This window comes from Gadus chalcogrammus, chromosome 11, assembly GCF_026213295.1.
Source record: "Gadus chalcogrammus isolate NIFS_2021 chromosome 11, NIFS_Gcha_1.0, whole genome shotgun sequence".
Lineage (NCBI taxonomy): Eukaryota > Metazoa > Chordata > Actinopteri > Gadiformes > Gadidae > Gadus > Gadus chalcogrammus.
The window spans coordinates 22,084,551-22,108,748 of NC_079422.1; the positions used below are offsets into that span (position 1 = coordinate 22,084,551).

At 43.5% G+C, this 24,198-nt stretch overlaps 2 protein-coding genes across 2 annotated transcripts; one reads left to right on the forward strand and one right to left on the reverse strand.

The window, feature by feature from the left end:
• Positions 1-352: 352 nt before the first annotated feature.
• On the reverse strand, positions 353-6,141 carry LOC130391328 (cell adhesion molecule 4). The gene is made up of 8 exons (XM_056601398.1): positions 5,242-6,141; positions 4,600-4,715; positions 4,254-4,330; positions 3,578-3,783; positions 2,671-2,946; positions 1,986-2,282; positions 1,279-1,378; positions 353-1,167 (listed from the first exon to the last, which is right to left on the reverse strand). Exons 1-8 carry the CDS (start codon positions 5,294-5,296, stop codon positions 1,101-1,103), a joined length of 1,194 nt encoding a protein of 397 aa, XP_056457373.1. The 5' UTR covers positions 5,297-6,141; the 3' UTR covers positions 353-1,100.
• hpn (hepsin) lies at positions 5,930-24,165 on the forward strand. Its single transcript, XM_056601397.1, has 13 exons — positions 5,930-6,301; positions 7,409-7,540; positions 15,042-15,149; positions 15,614-15,655; positions 15,831-15,960; positions 16,075-16,194; positions 16,314-16,354; positions 16,922-17,087; positions 17,850-18,040; positions 19,225-19,320; positions 20,872-21,014; positions 21,604-21,768; positions 23,414-24,165. The coding sequence occupies exons 2-13, from the start codon at positions 7,483-7,485 to the stop codon at positions 23,456-23,458; spliced, it is 1,305 nt and encodes a 434-aa protein (XP_056457372.1). The 5' UTR covers positions 5,930-6,301; positions 7,409-7,482; the 3' UTR covers positions 23,459-24,165.
• Positions 24,166-24,198: the final 33 nt, after the last annotated feature.

A 24,198-nucleotide genomic window follows, 5' to 3' on the forward strand; every position in this document is an offset into this window, starting at 1 on the left:
CTGCTTTCTGTCAAATTTATAATGTAATAATTACATTTGTTTTTTACAGGCTCAAAGTCACTTGACAATTGCAATAAACACTTTGATTCTTCGTTAAGAAAAAGTCACCTTTAAACATAAATGACACAAATTAAATAGCAGAAAGAGGAGCTGAGTGTTGAGAATGTTAGAGACCCCGTCTGGGACTCCCATAATTCCACCACCACCCCACCCCCCCAAACTCATGCAAGTCATGCATCTTCCCCTATCAGGGCTGATGACCAGGCTGCCCAATGCAACCAAAACATTGACGGATATTTTACATGTATGCATGCAAGGAAGATACAGTTGGATCAATAATTAATGACTTGCATCTTACAGATTCCTTTATTCATATTTTTGCCTAATGCACAGTGGATAACTTAATTGGTCTTCTGTTTACATTTTATACTCAGATATTAGATTGGATCATACAATCATGGAAATCAACAATGAAATCAAAAATAGATGACATGAGGCATATGAAACTAAACCTGGGAAAAAAACGAACTTAAAAACATATTATTTTAAGTTATTGTTTATGAATTCTAATTATCAAGCTGACATAACCAAACAGTACACTTATTTTGTATCATGGCTAATTAATATGACCACAGAAACAAACATTCAGAAAGGAGGTTATTCAGTTCAAGCCTAAATTCAAGTCAAGTATAAACAAAGTGAATGTCCTGATGGTTCTCAACCTCCCACCCAGATGTCCTGGGTTCTGCCTTGCATCCTATCTTGCCGTATCACGCCGGACAGTTGGTTCCAAGCGTCATATAACTTCCTAGTAGTTATTCATGTCATTAATTTATTGTAACATCACGGCCAAGGCTGGACCCTCCACAAGGCCATTCTTCTCCAGTAACATTCAATTTGGACGTCACAGCAGAAAGTATACCACAGTGAAAAAATAATAAATACAAAAATAATAATAAAAAAAAAATTGCACAGAAATATATCCTATAAAATGTCTATATATGCACAGTGTTTAAATTGGTTGTGTATTATTTGTGCGTATTTAGTTTTCTTCTTATCTTGCCATTCAGCAGCCAATTCATTGTATATGAAATGTCCAGTTAAGATACTGGAACAGTGGTTCCTGCAAGGCCATAGGACTGGGACAAGGGAGACTCCTTCAGTTTCCTTAAAAAAAGAGGGAAACGCAGATTTTATATATTTTTAATCTTTTTAAAATATTATTTTTTGATAATATAGAGGTTCAATTAGTATATGATAATCAGGTCTTATACATACCATCTAAGTGCAAATGCAACAAGGCCAATGACTACTAGTAAAGTTACGGTAGTAGTTGCAACAATCATCACTCTTTTTTTTCTGGCCAACTGGGGTTCGCCTGCCATGAAAAACACAACAGTGAGAACAGTTGAATTGGCATCACGTCATTGCAGTATATGTAAAAAGCTTGTTATAGCATTAGAACATAATCTTGGAATATTTGAATGTGCTTTTGTTTGTTTTAAGGGAAACCATGTGAGGGCCTTGTGTCAAATTCTTGGTCCGCATTGGTATTAAACAAAAGCTAATTGCAGGATAAGCTCGTTCATCTCTGGTAAGTGTCACTGCCCTGGGTTATTTATGGCGTGAGAGGAAAGAGGGGAAACTATCAAAAGGTTGTTGAATCGAAGATCCTTCACTTGGACCCAGCGCTTTGCTCGCTCAGAGTTATCCAGAAGGTTGTTTGGCCTCTTAGATTGTAATGCACGGACTGCTTTCTTTATTTACATACTATTTACACATGATTACGGTATGTGGATATCATTCGGCTACAAAGGGAGCCATAAAGCAAACTGTGCTCCCTAGCTGTTTCATAACTAAAAAGGTTATGCTCGCTGTAATGCAGAGCAGGACTTAAACCAAAACATGGCACCCATTGCCAATCTTTCAGATATCCATAAATAATCAATATAAATAAGAAACGTGTAAATCCCAACCAGACTCGCCTGCATTGACACCTCCGTAGAGTGTCACATTGTAGGATTGGGAGCCCAGTGTGTTGGCGGCCACACAGCAGTACAGCTCAGACTCTCCCGTGGGGGGGTCTGCGTGAAGCTTCGGGGTCGGCCCCATGGGTGTAGCCCCCGTCCTCCTGTCTACTGCGGTCAGACAGCCGTTACCGCGGAACCAGGTGTAGCTTTCAACAGGGGGGTTGGCGTCACTGCTGCAGGTCAGGACCACGCCCGTTCCAGACGAGAGGACGTCCACAGATGTGACGTGCACAGATGTGTTACAGGGTGGATCTAAGGCCGGAGGGGGAAGGGGTGGGGGGGTGCAATGGTGTCACCGCAGGGTTAAACAGATGATCAACATGACATGAAACCAAAACCAAAACTAAATTCTCATGTAGTCTCCTGTAAATATGCATGTGTCTTTATTTCACATGTATACATTGTGTGTCTTTACTTATTGCGAGGATAGTTTGGGGTTATTTTATTTCTGTTGCATTCATTATTATATACTTTGTATCAATTTCCCCCCCCGTGGATATTAAAAAAAAGTGCTCTGGATCTGAATATTACGTTTCTTTTCTGTACCTTTGCAACAAAAAAAGATTATTTGGACAGCCTGAAAACCTGAAACAAACGAATGAGACGAACGGGACTTCCAAAAGTCAACGGTGACACTCACACTGCACATCCACCGTAATGTTGGCAGAGCTCCTCCAGCCCTCGGCCGATTGAACCTGACACATGTAGTTCCCGCTGGCGTCGGCCCGTGTCTCATCCATGGTCCAGACCTGGCCCGGGTGCTCCCGTTGGGTGGTGCTGTCCCCAGCAGGATCCATGAGCCAGCGGTACCGTCCCACAGGGCCGACCGGAGGGCCACAACAGGCCAGCTGCAGGGGCGCTCCCTTCAGGGCCCCCCCGCAGGGATTCACAGAGGCTGTGACGGCCTCAGGAGAGCCTATCGGGTCGAAGGATTCAGAAGTGGATCGGTACGGACGTGTCTGGGAGGGTTGGATGTCGATGCCTCTTGCAACGTTGCCATTTTGCCACATTTTAATAAATGCTTTCACTTGAATGTTCGGTTGTTATTAGGTTGTTCCTTTAATTATCATGCGAACGAGGACAATACTTAGCAATGTTTGTACTGCACACTTCACGCTAAAGTGCTTACCTAAAAATGTCTATTTAGTCTTCTTTTGAGACACCTTTGGTGATAAGCGGTCATTTTCCATGTGTTACAAACAGTGTCGCCACCAACACCCATTTCTCAACATTTACAATATTGCATTGATGAATTAACAGATTAATATAGATATTAGAATATAATTAATAGATAGCGACTTAGCAGACTTTATTTACATGGAGATATTGGTGATGACATCCTCAAAGCAGTCACTCATTATTTTTATGCTGACCATTATCATAGTTCAGTTTCAGTTCCTCCGAGACTAAATAAAGGGCAGAACAGGTGGCTGGTTCAAGGAACTGTCTACCCAGGCCTCAGGAACCTATTCCTCTGATTTGCTTGTGTTTTGAAACCCTGTCTAGACCAAGTGTTCAGTTTTTAACGTATTAAAACCCGGGCCTACCTGCCACCAAGAGTTGTACACCAGTCTGCGCCGGCATCTTCTGGGTGGGGAGGTCGGGGATGACGTAGAACACGTAGGCTCCACCGTCGGACATCCTGACCCGCGAGATTTGCAGCGAGCAGTTTTTGGTCCCAGGCTGCCCCAGAAACATGACTCTGTTGCTATAGGCGGGGTCCAGGAAGACACCGTCGCTGTGATACACATAGCTAAGAGGAGAGGAAAGAGTCAGGTCAGGTCCACTTTATTTTTTCCCTTTAATCACCGTCCCTGTCTTAAGTAGGTCTAAGTGCTTGACAGGCAGGCCCATTCACCAGTGGAAGGCTACCTTTGTAGGCTAAAGTGCCCCGCTGGCCTAAAAAAAATAACTTTTTTTTTTTTTTTTTTTATGTTTTATTGATTCAAGATGCTCATAGCTTTATTGCTGTAGCTAATGCTCCAGCGGAGCTCCAAAGTGTGTGTGCCTCATTAGCAACATCATGCCAAGTGAAATACTTCTCTCAAATCAACTCTCAGGATCAGCCCAAAAACACAATACAAAGAACTTTCTGTCGATTAAACATATCCATTTAATAATACTCCCTCATCTTTCCAAATCAAAATATTACTTGAAATACTTTAAGTAAACAAACATTCTTAATGCGTACGTGTGCGTACGTGCGTGCGTGCGTGTCCACACCTCGGTGTGATACAGCGACTGCTCCCCAGGCACCACATCTCAGACCGCACGCTGTGGGCGTCCCCGTCCCTCAGGGGCTTAAAGACACAAATCAAAGGGGGTCTGTCGCCTCAGTGCATCGTTCTGAGAGACTAGTCCTACCAAGCTCTCTGTGGGTGTTCTCTCAGGGTGTTGTTACACAATGTTTTAGCTGGTTTCACATATTGGTAGTGGCCTATGTTTGACTTCTTCTATTGCTACACTGTATCTCCGACGACGTCCTGGTCCACTCGTCTGCAGGTTCAAAGCCAAGAATGGGGGGATGGATGAGAACAAACAATAGATCCTTCATTTTTGTTAATTTTACCTGGCTGGAGGAGTCCTCTTGGTATTCATAGGAACAAGGCAGGACCACAGTCGAACCAATCACAGCGCAGATAGGGTTGATGGGCAGGTTAACAGACCAGTGGCCAGCAAAAACGCCTCAAGAGAAGGAAGAAACAATTTGTAACCATGCAGTAACACAAGACAAATCCACCAATACCGTGAACTGGAGTCTGGAAATGTGTTGGTCACATTTCAAAGAGATCTTCTTCTGGGTTTGGAGGTAGAACATTTGCATTTTCAAGTCCTAGCACGGAGCAGCCATTGGTGGTTTTGCAGTATGAATGGTAAATGTTTCCTCCTATGATACATGTTTTAACATAGACCAGAAACGAATTCTTGACACATTTTAATTGTGCATCACATAAAGTGTAATGAGAGAGAGAGAGAGAGAGAGAGAGAGAGAGAGAGAGAGAGAGAGAGAGAGAGAGAGAGAGAGAGAGAGAGAGAGAGAGAGAGAGAGAGAGAGTGGTTCAAAACGGTAGTCAGGTGCTAGGTGTAATCCTCTTCCGACAGACTGCAAAGTATCTCACAGTTTGAATAAACATGTCTATCCATCACAACATGACTGAGTGTCAGGTGGTCTTGAAAGCCCCCCCATGCGTCCCACCTTCCTGTGACTTACCTTTCAAAATAAAGATTGTCAGGATCCAGAGTGCCGTTGTCACTTCTTTAGCCATGGTCTCTCCTTCTGTTCTTATCCCACCAACTCTGTGTGTGTTTCTATTGTCGTTCTGATCCCTATAGTGTCTATGGGTCTCCCCTACTCTCTCCCCAAGTCAAGAATGAGCACACTTGATGTTATCGTTTCTCAAGATTTCTCCAAGCAGAACAATATGTGTCAGGCTTCCCTTTTTCTGTTGTTAACTGAAGTGATGCTGTGAGTGCTTTCATACCCGCAACAAACAGGAAATCATTTTGTTTCCTTTTTCTGTCCGTCTGTTTGTGTGTCTTTCTGTCTGTCCATCGCACACACGCACACACACACACACACACACACACACACACACACACACACACACACACACACACACACACACACACACACACACACACACACACACACACACACACACACACACACACACACACACACACACACACACACACACACTTAGATTCAATTATTTAGTTTATTATTTATCTCTCCACTCTATCTTGGTGGACGGAGTGAGTGTCGAACAAATGGTTTCCAGTGGCCCCCTGCCTTCACTTAATGCCCTGGCTGTTTGTCTGCTGGTATCGCAATAAGGTGACGTCATCAGTAACCCCCTCCTCCCTTTAACCCTTTGTGGTCTATGAGGCTTTTTTCTTTTTTAGTAGCGCGCAACCAGTACCCCGACAGAACACTAAACGAACTTCATACTCGCAACAACCCCAAAAAAATCCCATAAAGGCTTCTGTTTTGGTTCATAATCCTCCAAATGTTCCTCTCGTTTCGATTAGAGGCGGAGTCCGTTGGCTTTGGATGACTGGAGTGGCTGAAGGTCGCCAGTAGAATTACCCCGTCCTGAATTTCACTAAGAGGGGATCCACCTGCAAAGAAATAAGTGGAGAACTTAGTAGAAACTCGAATGTGTCCCCCGCATTGCTTTTGATGAAGTGAACAGAGACCACTTGGAATGGATTACTAGTGTTTCGCTCCTCGCATGCCTGCTCCTCCTGGCCCGCAGCTTGAGACGCAGGTGAGGGACTTTACAAATAATTTTAAGAACCCTTATAAGTTACAGACCTGAAGTTTAAAAATGACCATTCAATATAGCCACAAAACTACTTATAGCTACATATCTATGGGATCAAAGAGTTGTGATTCAGGAAAGGCAATTGTTTAATGAATGCAGGTAGCCTGCTCTAAACATGACAACCTGCAGTGTGGATGAAATCGTGTTTCGTCTAAGGATCGTTGATTATTAATAGAAAAATATAAAGAAAAGGCGATTATCTTTCACACCCAATCAAAAAATGGCGCTAAACTAAACATTAATAAAGTTAATAGATGTTTTCGGTAAACTTTTTTTTCCAAACCCAGATTTTTTTTAATTATTTTAGTAGTTTACGAGGCCTGTTGCGCACATTAAAAGTTATCGTCAGATGGGCTCATGGATGAGACTGTATTAAGCTCTTTTTAAACGAAAAGGAAAAATGGTCCAATTGTCTGAAGGAAAACCATATATAGATATCTAGTAGCTCCTGCGAACCCAAAGTCAGGTTCACATGCCTATGTCTATGTCTGAACCAAGATTGCCCCTTTATTGACATAATAGAGATAGGCTATGTATTCTTGTATTATCATTATTTGATATTTGATACCATGTCATGGCCTCATCATATTGACTTACTTAACAAATCATTAAAAATAGGGTATTATTGGTCAATGTCCTAAATGCTATTCGGAAGTAACCAAGGCTGTAGACAGGAGAAAAAATGTGTGTTTACAGACACAGGATATAATTTAACAAGAAAAAGCCATGAACAGATGGAAGAATAGTAAATGCATAATTTTATGTGTAGGTGCCAGTATAGTTCACATCTATCAACACGTAATAATAACAAAGTTAGGAACGACTGAGCCTTAATACAAACTTTTCATAGAAGCTACTAAATGCAACCCTATCATAGAATATTGCTGAACCAATTAGTCGATCATTGATGAGTAAATGGATTTCTAATGACTAATTTAGCCTTGAATGACTTAAGACACCTAACAACCCAAATGAAGTGCAGCTGTGATACTGTAATGTTGGTCAATGATTATACAGGATTGGTGTGTCTCTGTTGTTTTGGTTTAAAAGGACGGTGAGTCATTGGAAGTGAGAGAAAAGGACACCACAAGGCAAGAAAGCAGAAGAAACTGGCGAAAAATCGGATGATTTCTGCATCCCATAAAATGGATGCAGAAAAATCAGCGAAGGAAGGGAAGATGGGTGAGTCTCGTCCAATCACAGTCCCGTTCACACGCACAACTGAGGCGCGCACGCACGTCCATCCTAGCGGAGCATGTCACATGTTCATCTCTCGCGGTTTGCTGTACCAAACATTAATGTTCTTGGCAGTTAAAAATTAACTGGTGTGTATTATTTCTGGTAGAATGCCCTTTTTTCGGATGCACACTGGGAATAGGATTAAATATTTTCAAAAGTCAATCATTTGAAGTTGGAATGGAATGGAACATTTTGTCCTTACATATATTTGACTTATTATTGTAATACTACAACACTATAACAACGGGAGTCAGCAGGATAATCAGAACAGTTCCCCCCTATGTTTTCTAAATGGTGGCTATCAGTCCTAAAAATGGACCAGTGTTGAATGGATGATGGCATGGTTTCATACCTTTGTGACACAGTATGAATGAAAAAAAAGGACATCATTTATACAACTTTATGGCTTTTCATGAGCCATGCAGTAGAAAGTAACCCTTTCTCATGATCTATTTGAGCCTCAATTTTCTATTTATTAAATACACACGGCGGGTAAAAACTTTAAACGCATACATCTGTTTCTCTATATTAAATCCCTCGTCAGGATTTCAGTCCGACCTCCGTGTATAAATACAGTCATTTCCGATAAGATTCAGATCAGCTGTTTTGTTTCAGAAACGGCAAAGTCACAGTATTGAGTACATAAAGGCATTGTGCGCATGATTGTGTTCTGTATGGTCCACCTTATGTATGAATAGCCTACCTTAATGATAGGACACATTATCCTCCTGTTCTTCAAAAGGCTTCCATTGTGTTCTTCATCCTTCGGTAGTTTATTCGTGCCCATGGGACTCGGTCGGTGAAAAGGTTACTTTTGGTTTGCTCTCGTGTTGTCTTGTATCCCTTCAGGTGAAGCGGCCCCTTTGGAATAGGTTTTTAAAGCAGCAGCAAAGACCGTGTGGGTGTCTAGACTCTAGATCATTCTGTGCCCCTGGTGCCTGTTGCTATAATTATCCTACAATAGTAGCTTACACTATGGCTGCCACTCCTTCTTTCTGTCTAGCTATGTTTATAAGAGTGTGTGTGTGTACATCTGTGTTTGTTTCTGTGTGCATATGCGTGTTTCTTCACTGCCATAACTACCGTCATAACACGTGAGTCAACAGCATGGTATGTTCGCCGGCCGAATGTTTTTTGGTCTTCATTCAACACAACTAAGTTCTTTGAGATGTATTCCTGCTTTGAGATGTATCCCTTATTTGATCCGGGATGTGTGATCCCCTCCGTCTCTCTTCACTCACTCGCCATGTTTCTCCGCCATTGAGAAGTGCTGCATTTAACACATCTGTGAATGACAGGCAAGAAGGATAACATTGTCCAATCACGGAAGAGACACGCTGAGAAAAAGGCGTATGCAGTCAACTCAAAACAGATATTATCACAGCCAATTTCACTCACTAATAGTTGACTTTGCCATTTCTCACATAGAACACTCCAATTATATCTCTTAAATCTTTAGCGCTCTTCCCTAGAGGCAGAAACACACAGTCAGAGAACACAAGCAGCAAGCAGCAACTAGCCGGCAATCATCCCAAATGGAGCTGTGGATAGTGACTGATCTGGTGGTTAAAGGATTTGGCTGGTTTCTTAACAAACAGAAATGATTTTTGTTCAACTCACCACTTCTTGCGGTGTAGATATGTTCTGAAAATGGGTACGTTATAAAATCCATTATTTTCCAAACAAGTGTTTAGCAGTTCTCAAAACGGTATCTTTGTTTTGTCAAGCCATGGTAGGTGCATACACCCTGTCCTGGCTTATGCAACCTTCTCCAGTAATGCCAGCAAACCAATCAATTCACATGTTTCGATACCATGGCTACCTGCCACTGTGCATCCTTGCAGATGCGGGATAGAATTCTGTACAAAGATAGTGACTGCATTTCAGGCAGTGTGATAATTCAGCATTCCCAGTGCAAAGCAATATCTCAATAGGTCTGCAGGGGAGGAAGTAGCTTTTAAACTGATTAGACACAATAAAAGCATTCTGTGTTTACAGGCCTCTGCGCATGTTCAAAGAATCAGTGACTGAGGGAGGCGCAGTTGCAGTTAGAATTCTTGAATGTTAAATATCTTGGTCAAACTCACACACACACACACACACATACACACACACACACACACACACACACATACACACATAGACACACACACACACACACACACACACACACACACACACACACACACACACACACACACACACACACACACACACACACACACACACACACACACACACACACACACACACACACACACACAGACAGACACACAGCAATAGTGGTTTCGGGTAGGTACAATAGGATGTTTGTTCTCCTGAGAGCTACTATGATTAAATGGTTTTGTGGGAAAAGAAGGAAGGGAGAGAGAATCACTGGGGGAAGGAAAGGGGGAACGGTCTCAAATACCCCAGTCTCTTACCCCAGTCTCTTACCCCAGTCTCTTACCCCAGTCTCAAATACCCCAGTCTCTTACCCCAGTCTCTTACCCCAGTCTCTTATACCCCAGTCTCTTATACCCCAGTCTCTTACCCCAGTCTCTTATACCCCAGTCTCTTATACCCCAGTCTCTTACCCCAGTCTCTTATACCCCAGTCTCTTACCCCAGTCTCTTATACCCCAGTCTCTTACCCCAGTCTCTTATACCCCAGTCTCTTACCCCAGTCTCTTATACCCCAGTCTCTTACCCCAGTCTCTTATACCCCAGTCTCTTACCCCAGTCTCTTATACCCCAGTCTCTTACCCCAGTCTCTTACCCCAGTCTCTTACCCCAGTCTCTTATACCCCAGTCTCTTATACCCCAGTCTCTTATACCCCAGTCTCTTACCCCAGTCTCTTACCCCAGTCTCTTATACCCCAGTCTCTTATACCCCAGTCTCTTACCCCAGTCTCTTACCCCAGTCTCTTATACCCCAGTCTCTTACCCCAGTCTCTTATCCCCGGGACTTCACTGAAAAATAATGTGTGATGTCGCCATCAGAACCACGCCAATTTGCCACTTTTCTACGTTGAGGACAATCTGTGCACGAGGAATGACGACCGTATGTGCGAGGGGACGGGGGATAGAGGAGCTGGGATTCTTTGGTTTGCAGGGAACACTGCCTTCCGTTTATTATCACAGCCGTTTCCCAGCCCTTTGAAAACGTTGATTACATTCGTGGGATGAACGCTCATTTTCAGTTCACACATCAAGTACATTTTATTTGTATAGCCAGTCTTACTTATAGTCTAGGTGCTGCAGTGGCAAGATTCCATTCTAGTCTACAGTCCATATATTACAGTCTAGTTTTCTGTTGAAAGGCCATAAAAGATCCATAGATCAAACAATGAATATAGATTAAACTCATGTTTGGGATCTCTCAAAGATTATTTTTTTAAACAAATAAGATTGATCATTAAAAGAATATATAATATATACACAGTATATATGAATATATATATATATATATATATATATATATATATATATATATATATATATATATATATATATATATATATATATATATGAATGTGGACATTCAAAAGGACTAGATGAAAAATCTAAAAAGACTAGTCTCTAAATTGTATATTCACCATCCCTGTACTTGGTATTAAGATTCAGATGACGTATGCAGGACAGCATATGCATTCGCACTGAATTACGTTGATGAGTCTTAACCCTCTCCAATTGTGCTTTGGGTGATACGAACAAAACATTGTATATGGATGAAGGTCAATTCATCCATTCAATTCAGTTGAATAAGCCATAGGAAAACATATCACTGTAAAGATTGCTTGCTTCAATCAAAATAAATGCTGCTTCTCTTTCAATAGCAGTAGTTCATTTGGTATTCAGACCTTGATCGGATTTGAATGCTGTGTGTTGGATTTCCATTATGTCATTTTTGTGGAATAAAAAAGAAAATGGTCTTTACATTTCCAGAGGGGAAAGTTTGACATCAGAGTGTATTCATGTGCCAGCAATGCATAATTGATATGCATTGCTGTCCTACAACTGAAGGGCTAGGAAAGGATTGCTGAATGACATTATATGACAGTATACTATTCTATTGTAGAGAATAACCTTTGTGCCTGTAAATGTTGACCTGTTGAACAATACGTTGTGTGCAACTATGAAAGGGACAGCAGATAAACTAATGAACTAAGGAGCAAAATACCTTGGTCTAGGGGTGGGAAAAATAATCGATTCTTCGATGCATTGCGATTCTCTCTAGAACGATTTTGTCTCGATGTAGATAAATTAATAATCAGAATTATTATTATTGTTTGTTTTTTTATTTGTTCACCTGCTGCAACATTCTGTTCGCCAGAGAAGGATAATTTTAGTAATTTTAAAATTATTTAATTTATCTTCAGTGTGTATTGACCAATCTGATTTGTCTTGACACGATTGCGATTCAGCCTACGCATAGCATGCACGCAAACTCACAGCCAGACACAAGAACTCCTTCTAATTCAAGAGAAGCTTTTTCTTTTAATGACGTAGAAAAGAAAGATTAGAAAGAAGATAAAACTGAAACCTATTTTTTACATACTTCCATATTGTGTTGTAATACAAGCTGCATTGATTATTGCATTGTCCACAGAAAGTCATAGTTGTGAAAAAAGCTTTCCCTCGAATAAAATATTAGATAAGTTAATTCATCTGTTGATGTCTTTAATGATCATCACAAAAGTAGGAAGTCATTAGAAATCACGCATGGAAATGTACATTAAAAAGTTGCATCGATAATCGCTTTAGAATCTAATCGTTGACCTCATAATCGGATCAAATCGTGAGTTGCCAAGAGATTCCCCCCCCTAATGGGATCTAAACCTTTGTGTTTGGCTGCTCTTTGTCAGAAATAACAGCTGCCTGGACATCAGGAAGGAAAGCGAGAGCGGAGAGGAACGGGTATGACGAGGAAAGACGAGAAATTGACATGGTGGGACAGGAAAGAAGGAGGAGGAGATGACGAGAGGGAGACAGGGGCAGGATGAAACTCATTAGGCCTAAAAAAAAAAAAAGTTTGGTTCCTGTTGGTGGTCAGTTGAGGTCAGGGGTAGGTAGGGAATTTATTTTATTTTATTTTTTCCAGCGGCAGCGAATGATAGGTAGGTTGTTTTCATCTAAAAACGAGAAAATTCGCTCATCCTTGTACAGAATGAAGAGGTGCTGTACCAAAACGTAATTATAGTTTGAATAAAAAAACATTATTATTAATATATATATATTTTTTAAAGCTCATAAAATAATTTGGGTCGCACATAAATTGACAGGGTCGGTCGGTTTTTTTTTAGGCCCTACGGAGATTCAGTGTGTTTTCCCCCACTCTCCTATCTAACGCTGTTGTTTTAATCAGAACACATTGTAACACGCTCGCTTTCCCAGCAGGTGTGTAGATTTTACCTCACTACATTAAGATCAGTTCAGATATACCAATTCACCCAAAATGTTGTCATTTGGCCATTCTAGCCAATCAAATTTCCTAACGTTTTAATTTGTTTATCTTCTCAATACACTTAGTGCTACATTTGATGTAAACTGATTTAGACTGAGAGCACTTTATCTATACTCTCTGGGAATTTCTGAAGTTGGGGTACTGGCTCGATGTTGAATATGTCCAAATAACAAGGATGTCCCAAGCTATTAAGAAAAACAACAAAAGAAGAAGTGTATTGATGTGTAATGTTGGAAAGTCTTTTGCAACACAGCTGCCAACCTCAGCTTCCCATCTTTGTGTGAACTGTAATGACTGAAGATGAGTATAAATAAGATAACGATAATGATGAAGGTGATTATCACAAAGACAAAGTACATTTGTGCTAAACACATAACGAGGAGTGCTAGATAATACAAATCTGTCCCCAAATCAGGGTTCCTCGATTAGACGAGGAACCAGTAACAGTGTTGGCTAGGGCTGAAGAAGGGGGGGTGGGGGGGGGGGGGGGTTGTTACTGTTACTGACTGGAGATCAGAAGGATTCTTATTTATTTTTCTTTTACAATTCAATAGTTGAATAAAGATGTTATAATATCAATTTATGCATCAATTCAAATCAACACACAGTCCTGGCCTAAAGGAAAGAGCCGTTTATATGTTGACTGCTTCCAATGTTGCGTGAAAAATCGCACAGTAAAACGCTATCTAATTATTGGTGGAGATAAATGTCATTTCGATCATTTCCCCCAAATCGTTCAGCCCTAGGATCAGACGGGATGCCAGTAACCGTGTTGACGTGTGGTCGGGGAAGCACTGCACATCGGTGTTCTGTCCGGCCTGTTCTAGGTTCAGCGACCCCACGGTCGCCCCATTTGTTTGTGCATGCGCAATTGTCGGAGAACAGGAATATTGAAATAGCTCTTCTCGAAATGTGTGTATGGTAATTTAAATATGACTTTATAAACGATGTGAGAGGACATTTAACAAACAAAAGACTCTATAGTCAAACTGAACATAACCCAAGTCTGTTGCGCTTGTTTGCAGGTGCACAGGTGCACAACACAACCTTTAGAGGTCACGTGATATATACATCTTTTAAACTGAATTACTAACGGAAATGACCCAGGAAATTTATGTCAAGTGTTTTGCGGTGAATGTTGAACATTTCACGATGTCAGGGTGACACCGTGCGGGCCGGTAGGCGATAAGGGTCGTACCTGGAGCGAAACACACACTGCCACACTGATGCAGTTATGGCCCCATGTCTGGGTTTGTTCTAGTTCACAGGAGACATGGTGGACTTACGACTATTGATTGAGAGAGAGCTTCAAATCTGTCCAACACAAAGTGTAATGACTAGCTGAGACCAGCCATTTATTTATATTTAGGATTCCACTCCTAAACACTCAAAACTATAGTGATTTCTGTGGTGTTTTGCTATTCAGAACTTATTTTAAGACCCTTTTATTGGTTTATGAAGCTCTTAATGGTCTTAGTGCTAGTTATTTATCAGATTTGCTTTTATCCTACGAACCCTCTACCGGCCTTAAACGGGTTAATTTATTTTTGATTTTAGGATTAAATGGTCAATTTAAATATGAACATAATTGGGATACGCACTTATAATCTAAGCACAAATTTTAATTCACGTCATTTACAGTCGCCCAAACCCTACATTGTGCTTTGATGATGGATTGTATTAGGCCTGCTCAATACTGGGGGTTAGGGGGTGCGTGCGGGTATCTTCGTGTACCAGTGCTTGCGTTTGTGTGTGTACGTGTGTGCGTGCATGCACGTATCTTCGTGTATCAGTGCTTGCGTTTGTTGCGTGTGTGTGTGTGTGTGTTTGTTATCGCGTGCGTGTGTGTATCTTCGTCGTGTACTAGTGTTTTTATGTATTTTCGTGTGTGTGTGTGTGTGTGTGTGTGTGTGTGTGTGTTTGTGTGTGTGTGTGTGTGTGTGTGTTTGTGTGTGTGTGTGTGTGTGTGTGTGTGTGTGTGTGTGTGTGTGCGCTCCAGTCCATCGGGGGATCTACCTCACCTGTGTGCTGACGCCCTGCCGCGCCCTGGGGGTGTGTGTGACGCTGATGACCCTGGTGGCTATGGGAGCCGCCGTCTGGGCCGTAGGTTAGCACCCCCCACACACACACACACACACACACACACACACACACACACACACACACATACACACACACACACACACACACACACACACACACACACACACACGCACACACAGACACACACACGCACACACACATACACACACACACACACACACACACACACACACACACACACACACACACACACACACACGCACACACAGACACACGCACAAACGAAGCATGCACAACACGCATTTGTTTTCTGTGTTTGTGTTTTTCCAACTTTTACAAAGTGATAGATTAACATATTATGTTATCGTCGTGACATTTTTGTCACACGTGTCTCCCCTGTTTCTTGTGTTTTGATCCTCCTGTATTTATTTCTGTCTATGTATTTAACTCTGTTTCTGGTTGTATATTATATACTTTTTGTGTTCTACTTTAGAGCCATAAATCATCTGGTGTTTGTGTTTTTTGCAGTCACGTACTGCACCATGGAAGAAGACACAGGACTTTATGAAGGTGAGTCCGGCCATTCATGTAATGAGTCAGTAAACTAATTTAGATCTCTAAAACTACACTATATCCCACACTGCCCTCTGCACATTTTTATACTTAATTGTGGTACTATGGACATGAGAATGATTTGGATTGTTTGCGGAAATGTTAAGTATTTTCTTTCACAATCTTCATCTAGTTCAGGTCAACTCTGCCGACCAGCATCTCCAGGTCTTTGACTCCGCCCAGAAAAGATGGCGGCAGGTATGCTCCTCCTCGGCCAATGAGCTTCTGGCTAGCATAAGCTGCGAGGAAGTTGGCTTCGTCAGGTAAGATCACTTGTAACTTTCCCACTGCACTTTGCATCGTCAACCAAACTATAGTACGCACCCCGTACATCATCGAGACTGACGTCTACATTTTTTATTGTGTTCGTGTTTCAGGGTCGTGAACTACTCTGTCGCGTCGGTCCCAGAAGGGAGCAGCGATCCTGGCGACTTTTTCTGTGTCAAACCGGAAGAGTTGAGCTACGGAAAGAAGATCAGAGACTCCTTGTTCCCATGGTAACTACTGATGGAGCTGTCTCTGTTATAGGACCCCGGGCCTGCGGAGGTGCCTTCTGCAGTGACCCTGTCAGACTCTTGACTCTGTGTGTGTTCTCTCACCTGACTCTCTGTTTCAGTGACTGCGAGAGCAGGGAGGTTCTGACACTCTTGTGCCAAGGTACGGTCAAAGTTAAACCGGTCTTTTTACCCTCACGCTTGACTCCTTTCCTACTCTGCCTCTGTCCTCACTCGCTCACACTCCCGTAGGAGCCACTCCTTGTGGTAGGGCTGGCTGTTCCGAAACGAGCTCAGAACGGAGCCATAGGGCGAAAACAACACTGCTAAATGGGAAGGACTCTGACGTAGTGAAAGACGAAAATATGACATCTTGTCCTCCTTTATTCATGACACCCGGTTTACATTTTCTGATAAGCGTATCGCTAAGATAATATCACATTAATGCTGTTTAGGTTTACGGCCGGCCGACTTACTCTCTCTCTCTCTCTCTCTCTCTCTCTCTGTCTCGCTCTCTCTCTCTCTCTCTCTCTCTCTCTCTCTCTCTCTCTCTCTCTCTCTCTCTCTCTCCTCCCTCCCTCCCTCCCTCTCTCTCTCTCTCTCCTCTCTCTCTCTCTCTCCTCTCTCTCTCTCTCTCTCTCTCTCTCTCTTTCTCTCTTCAACGTATCTTCCTCAACCCCCCCCCCCCTCCGGTCTCTCCCCCCCCCCCCCCCCCCCCCCCCCCCCCCAGACTGCGGCCGGCGCAGTCTGACGGAGGACCGCATCGTGGGGGGTCTTGACTCGCGGCAGGGCAGCTGGCCCTGGCAGGTCAGCCTGCGGTACGACGGGGTGCACCAGTGTGGCGGGTCCCTCATCTCAGACCGCTGGATCGTGTCTGCGGCGCACTGCATCCGTGAGTAAGTGCAGCGGAGTGGTCGCCTCATCGCACTAAAGATAAGCACAGTGGTAATGATGATCATGACCGTGCTGGCCCACCAGCTTAGCTCAGGAGGTAGGGCAGTTGTCTTGTAACCAAAAGGTTGCTAGTTCGATCCCCAGTGCCTCCTAGCTGAGTGTTGGTGTGTCCCTGAGAGAGACACTCAACCCTAACTGCTCATGACGAGCTGGCTGTCGCCTTGCATGGTTGACTCTACCGTCGTTCTGTCAATGTGTGTATTAACCGATGTAAGTCCGATAAAAGAGTCTGCTAAATGCCCTAATTTAGCAGACGCTATATTGAGAGTATTTGACAGCAACAATGCATTCGCCGTTGAATGTAAAAAATAAATAAAGATGACACCCTGGGCTTTACTTTAAGCCCAGGGGGTCATGAGATGAGATAAGATTAGGTGACAAATTTAGAGTCACTTACTTTAGTTGATTTAGCGTCGACCACATATGTAATTTTACTTCCTTGTGTGTATATATTTCTGTTAAAACGTATGTAGTATTTTATTCTATTTTTATTCTATTGTATTTTATTTATATTTTAAGCACAGAAATACAGAGTATGTCACGCAAACATTTCACCGCACATCCTGTACGAGTATGTGACAAATAGAATGTTATTATTTATTAACACACAAATTGAATACTAATAAGTGTGTTTATTCTCTCTATCTGTAACCGTGAGTGTAGCTCTGCTTAGTGCTAAACAACATGGCCGCTCTACCCGCCAGACGGTTCCGCTCGGTGTCCCGCTGGCGCGTGCTGCTGGGCTCCGTCTACAACAACCCCGCCAACGCCACCGTGGTGGAGGTGAAGACCATCGTCTACCACAGCAGCTACCTGCCCTTCGTGGACGCCAACATCGACGACAACAGCCGAGACCTCGCCGTGCTCGCCCTCTCCCAGCCCATTGCCTTCTCAGGTGAGAGCCCGCCGCCGCCGCCGCCGCCGCCGCCGCCGCCGCCGCCGCCGCCGCCGCCGCCGCCGCCGCCGCCGCGAGCGGTCAGTACGGGGCGATGGCCAAGGACCATCAGACTGGAGACCATCAGAGACGCTGGTTCATAAGAGTGAGAGGGAGAGGGAGAGGGAGAGGGAGAGGGAGAGAGAGGGAGAGAGAGAGAGAGAGAGAGAGAGAGAGAGAGAGAGAGAGAGAGAGAGAGAGAGAGAGAGAGGGGGGGGGGAGAGAGAGAGAGAGAGAGAGAGAGAGAGAGAGAGAGAGAGAGAGAGAGAGAGAGAGAGAGGGGGGAGAGGGAGAGAGAGAGAGAGAAGGAAGGAGAGAGAGAGAGAGAGAGAGAGAGGAGAGAGAGAGAGAGAGAGAGAGAGAGAGAGAGAGAGAGAGAGAGGGAGAGGGAGAGAGAGAAGGAGGAAGTAAGCAACAGCCATTCAGCGAAAGGGACTGATTTCTCACCTTGCATCCTTGCAGACAAGAAGACACACACACACACACACACACACACACACACACACACACACACACACACACACACACACACACACACACACACACACACACACACACGCTTAAACACACAAACCATCAGAGACGTTGGTTCACGAGAGAGAGAGAGAGTGAGAGGGACAGAAGGAAGGAGAGAGAGTGAGAGAGAGAGAGAGAGAGAGAGAGAGAGAGAGAGGGAGAGAGAGAGAGAGAGAGAGAGAGAGAGAGAGAGAGAGAGAGAGAGAGAGAGAGAGAGAGAGAGAGAGAGAGAGAGAGAGAGAAAGAGAGCGAGAAGGAGGAAGGAAGCAACAGCCTGTCAGTCCCTGTGTTTATTGAGGTCTCTTGTTTCCCCCTACCTGTCGGCACAGGCTCCTCTTGTCCCATCCAAATGGTCACCTGACTTCTCTGAGTCACTTCATAATCCCTGAGCTCCTCTGTTTAAATGTCATTCCAAACAGTCGTCTGTCCCTTCCTTTGTATTCCACCTACATTGCAGTTTGCTGTTGTCGTTCACGTTTGCTTGTGTGTGTGTGTGTGTGTGTGTGTGTGTGTGTGTGTGTGTGTGTGTGTGTGTGTGTGTGTGTGTGTGTGTGTGTGTGTGTGTGTGTGTGTGTGTGTGTGTGTGTGTGTCTGCATACTGTGTGTTTGTGATGGGTTTGCATGCATAGAATATATTCAGCCCCTCTGTCTTCCCACCTACGGCCAGAGACTGATTGACGGACAGATGGGGACAGTAACAGGTTGGGGAAACGTCGGTTATAACGGTACGTCCTCACTATGTTTCAACGCCAGTCAATCCTGAACACTGTTTTGATTTAGAATTAGGTTAGTTGGTCGAAATCCATGACTATGGTTGAAACAAGTGAACATATATGATATTGTAATGTTCATATTCATACTGTTTACATACATATAAAGACACATGCACACAGTGGTGGGTAGAGTACTGAAAATCTATACTCAAGTAAAAGTAAAAGGAGGTTATTTCTTCCATATTTTATTTTAACAACAGGCTTAGCGAGTGCATTGCAAATACATGAAAAGTAGAAATACAAGTCATCAATCAAGCAGACCTTCGATTTGGCCCGACGATGTGTGCAAATCTCTCAATAACAACACTTTTGAAATCAGATATTTCTTAATAACAGCTGTTTAAATCAGGTATGAAATCGGCTATGCAATTTGAATACCTGTTGAAATAAATAAATAGTCTTCAATGCCGAAAGATACAGGCGGAGTCAGTGGCGGTTTTAGGCACGGGCGAACCGGGCAGCCGCCCGGGGTGGCATATTTGTGGGGGGCGGCAAATCACATGGGGGGCGCCACGAGCAGTATAAAAAAAAAATGCGCTGCGTAGCGTTTATCAATGAAGGAAAGCCTACAGAAACTATAGATAGTTAATGTGACAATCACATTATTAACAATAAACTTGGAGCAATGATTTACTGAGGAACTATTTTTTTGGGGAGCATGCTTTAGCAGGGAGTTCGCCGCCCCACCTGCCCATATGGACGGCACGCGGCTGGTTAGAATGCGTGAGTGAGTGAGGGAGAGAAAGAGATGCACTCCTAAAACATTTCTTCACAAGTTGTACAACAAAAGCAATTGCATTAAGAGACAATGATGCTCCAATGCTGTCTATCATGTTTTTTAGCGGTATAGATATCGGTATAGAAATATACATTGCAATAGATATCAGTTGTTTAGCTTGAATGGGAAGTAACATCGCAGGATACAGATGTCAGGCCACCAGGAGCAAGACATGGCACTTTGTTGAACCAGACTCAAATGATCAGACAGTAACAATTGAGCCGACACAAATCAGCTTCTACATATCACCTGATCATTAGTAGATCATAATCAGATACTACAGTCCAGTATTAAAGGTGACATTATACCAGCAGGTGTGAGTGTGATTAGCCGTTTTAAGCCGTTTTGAAAATGGGCCTCTTCTGACATCCTAAGAGGGCGTGTCCACCTAGATGTATGCTGGATGGATCAGTCTACCAGCCTACCCAGTGGACTGTAGCAAACGTTGCTCATCTATCCGTCACACATCGAGGTGGACACGCCCACTTGTGATGTCAGAATAGGCTGATTTTCAAAACAGCTCGTAACGTAGCTAATCACACCCTCACCTGGCGGTATAAAATGCCACCTTTAAAGAGTGTCATCACGTCTTTTGTATGTGCTTGTCTTTCTGTGTTGTGTTGAAACATTATGCATTTAAAAATTTGCATAAATATTAAAAAAAAAAAAGAAAAAAAGAGTGTCATGATCCTGAAGTTTTCCACTGCTTGTGTTCTGATTGACAGGTCATCAAGCCAATGTCCTGCAGGAGGCCAACGTGCCCATCATCAGTGACACGACCTGCAACGCCCCCGACTACTACGACAACCAGATCACCACCAGTATGTTCTGCGCTGGCTTCGAGAAGGGTGGCACAGACTCCTGCCAGGTCGGTGGGGGTCTCGGTACAACACACACGCACGTCTGTCTGTCATGGCGTTGGTTGGTCAGAAGATGGCACTAGATGCTGCATTACGCACAGCTGTAATAAAACAGTAGAAGAAGTCAAAGTTGCAAACCAGAAACAAACCAAAGAGCTTGTGGTGAGAAACCTCTCCCCCCCCCTCCCCCCCCCTCAACGTGCTTACGACGTCAATCCTGTCTCCGTATTCTCCCCTCCTGTACGTACATCGTGTTGAATATATGTATCCCATTTAGGGCACTTGGAAGACGCTTTTATCCAAAGCGACTTACAAAAAGTACATTTGTCACAGAAAAGTGAAACAATACATCGCTGTCGGTACAATAAGAACGAAATGCAAAGCACAAACAATCGCTAGGTTAACCCATTCCCCGTAATCATCAAAGACAGCTTAGGATAAGACCCTACTTAACCAAGTACTTTAGGTAAATATGACACAGACCATAACTGTGTGCATCAAGGTCCGGGACCTCCAACACACAACAGGCAGGAGGGGAGGGACGGGGTGCACTTATCCATGTTTTGAATGCATGTGTCCCTCCCCTCTCTGCTGCAGGGGGACAGCGGGGGGCCTTTCGTGGCCCCAGACTGCCATTCGAAGACCAGCCGCTACCGCCTGCTGGGGGTGGTGAGCTGGGGGACCGGCTGTGCCACGGCCAAGAAGCCCGGCGTGTACACACGGGTGTCCCGCTTCCTGCCCTGGATCTCCACCGCTCTGAGGGTAAGAGACAGCGGGGGACGGGGGCGGGGACACATGCAACGCACACACAACACGCACGCACACACGCACGCACACTAGGAATGGGCAAAATGATTATTTTCCGGGAACTAGTTCTTTCAGTTCAGTTCACTATAACGATTCGTTTATTTGATTCGTTCGTTTTGATTCGTTCGTTACGTCAGATTACGTCATTTGGTGCCGCCGCCCCCCCGCGCGAGACGGCCGTGAGCATAATTTAAACCACTTCTAGGCTCTAAACCCCGTGGAAATCGAGAAGATACACTATATAGTATAGCTGAACGTCCCACCAATATTTATACCACTTGCTTACTTTCTATATTTCATTCATGGTTTTACATTTATAATTTTATTTTACTTTACATTTAATTCTACATTGTTCAGGCATTACAGAACTTTCATGGTCATAAATAAAAAATACGAACTGCAGTTTAATTTCTTTGTTTGTTCTTAAATTGACGTAGAATGGAGCAAAGACTCCTGGGATTGGGAAATGCGTTTATCCAATAAACAGATGGAGGTCAAGTCTATTTTCGAAAAAATGTAGGGGGATATATGAGTGGCCCCACGTCGAATGGTATGACCCAAGATACGTCAGACAGAAGCGCGCATATTCGACGGTACCGCCTTGTCATTGGTTTACCCAGGTGCCATTGCAACACCATTGCTACCCTACCTCTCATTGGCTGAATCTTTGAGAACGTTGTAGACTCAATCAATATAAGTCGCGGGAGACGAAGCTCTGTTCGATTGTATATTTTATTTACGTGACCATATTTTTGGTTTATGTTTAAAAAGAAGAGTATGTATGACCAACACAACAATGGAGGCAGTCAACATATAAACTTTGCTTTTCTTTAGCCCAGGGCTATTTGTTGAGATGAATGAATGCGTGAATTGATATTATAACATCTTTATTTAAAGGTTGGGTATGGGATTTGCGAAACGCCAGCAGATTTTGAAAATACATAACTCAAATGGTCCTACCCCCTCTCCTTCAACGCTGACTCTGACTCCACCCATTCCAAGTACATGGACGCGCAATCATGCACGAGCGCGAACACAGATGCGCGAGAGTGAGCCATTAGCTAGTTAGCTAGCTCCAGTAGAAACAAACAGAAACTTGCTCTGGGTCACGAGCTTTGAGTACGTGCACGAAGGGGTCGCGAGCGGGGAGTGGGGGAGGGGGAGTGCAGTCAATCCGTTTGATTTGACGTACTTACTGTCCAATGCCACTCGGTGGTTCTGGAAATCATTGGCTGGAGTTTTTGGAGCCCTGCCCGTTCCACAGATGATTGACTTTAATTTGTGTTGCATGTCAGTACTTCTAACTCAGTGGCTGTAAGTGGGATAAGGATTTCAAGTAATTTTGCAAAAATGGCCAAAAAAGAGAATTCCATACCCAACCTTTAACTATTGAATTGTAAAATTAAAATAACTACAAATCGTAGTGATCTCGAGTCAGTAACAGTAACAAAAAAAATAAAATAAAATTGCATTGCGATGTTGGTTTGAATTTGATTAATCGTTCAGCCCAACACACACACAAACACACAAACCCACCCACGCCTCGTTTGAAGTGTCGTGGTAATCATCAGTAATCATTTGATCCAAACCCCCTCTCCAGAATTACCACAACTCACCAGGCGTTCACAAGATGTCTCGCACATGAGGAGAACGGACCCTTGCATCTCGTTCTGCTGATCTGGGAGGAGGAAGAGCGTGAGTGACCTCGTACTGTAGCTGATTGGATGAAACTCATGCTTTTCTAAGCATGAGTTCTTGCGTCACCCTCACAGATTTTCACGGCATTCACAGCATTTAGATGTATCTGTGAAAAATAAAGAATAAATATGGCTGTTCGCGCTAATTTTGTGAACTGTTAGAAGTCAACCGGTTACAAACCCTTTCATGATGTATATAGATAACCCAACCCAGTTTGCTTTTATTTACCATTTTAAATGCCATGGTCAAATAATGAACACACTCAATGGCATCTTGATTCGCTTTCCAAATCCCGTTTTGAAAGCGGTTGTGAGATCCTGATGCAAAGAGAGATGTTTTCTCCGTCTAAACAGGCGTGAACCGTTGTATGCGGGATGTATGAATGTAACACACAATCAATCTAGGGTGACTTGAGAAGAGTTTTTTGTGTAGACAGCCTTCCTCACGGTAGCGTTGTCAAGTCACACTGTCAAAAGCAATGTAAGCTGGAACCCCCTGGTCGCACTGTGACCACCGCCCACGTTCAGGGAGATTGTGCAGACCATGGGTGTGGTGCAGATAGAAAGCTGTGTGTGTGTGTGTGTGTGTGTGTGTGTGTGTGTGTGTGTGTGTGTGTGTGTGTGTGTGTGCTGTGTGTGTGTGTGTGTGTGTGTGTGTGTGTGTGTGTGTGTGTGTGTGTGTGTGTGT

Coding starts and splice junctions, on each gene's coding strand:
- hpn (XM_056601397.1), top strand. CDS start 7,483: ATGATTTCTGCATCCCATAAAATGGATGCAGAAAAATCAGCGAAGGAA. Junction 15,150..15,613: donor AGCCGCCGTCTGGGCCGTAG/GTTAGCACCCCC, acceptor TGTTTTTTGCAG/TCACGTACTGCACCATGGAA. Junction 15,656..15,830: donor AGACACAGGACTTTATGAAG/GTGAGTCCGGCC, acceptor ATCTTCATCTAG/TTCAGGTCAACTCTGCCGAC.
- LOC130391328 (XM_056601398.1), bottom strand. CDS start 5,296: ATGGCTAAAGAAGTGACAACGGCACTCTGGATCCTGACAATCTTTATT. Junction 3,784..4,253: donor AGTCGCTGTATCACACCGAG/GTGTGGACACGC, acceptor CTCTCCTCTTAG/CTATGTGTATCACAGCGACG. Junction 1,168..1,278: donor GTTGCATTTGCACTTAGATG/GTATGTATAAGA, acceptor TCTTTTTTTAAG/GAAACTGAAGGAGTCTCCCT.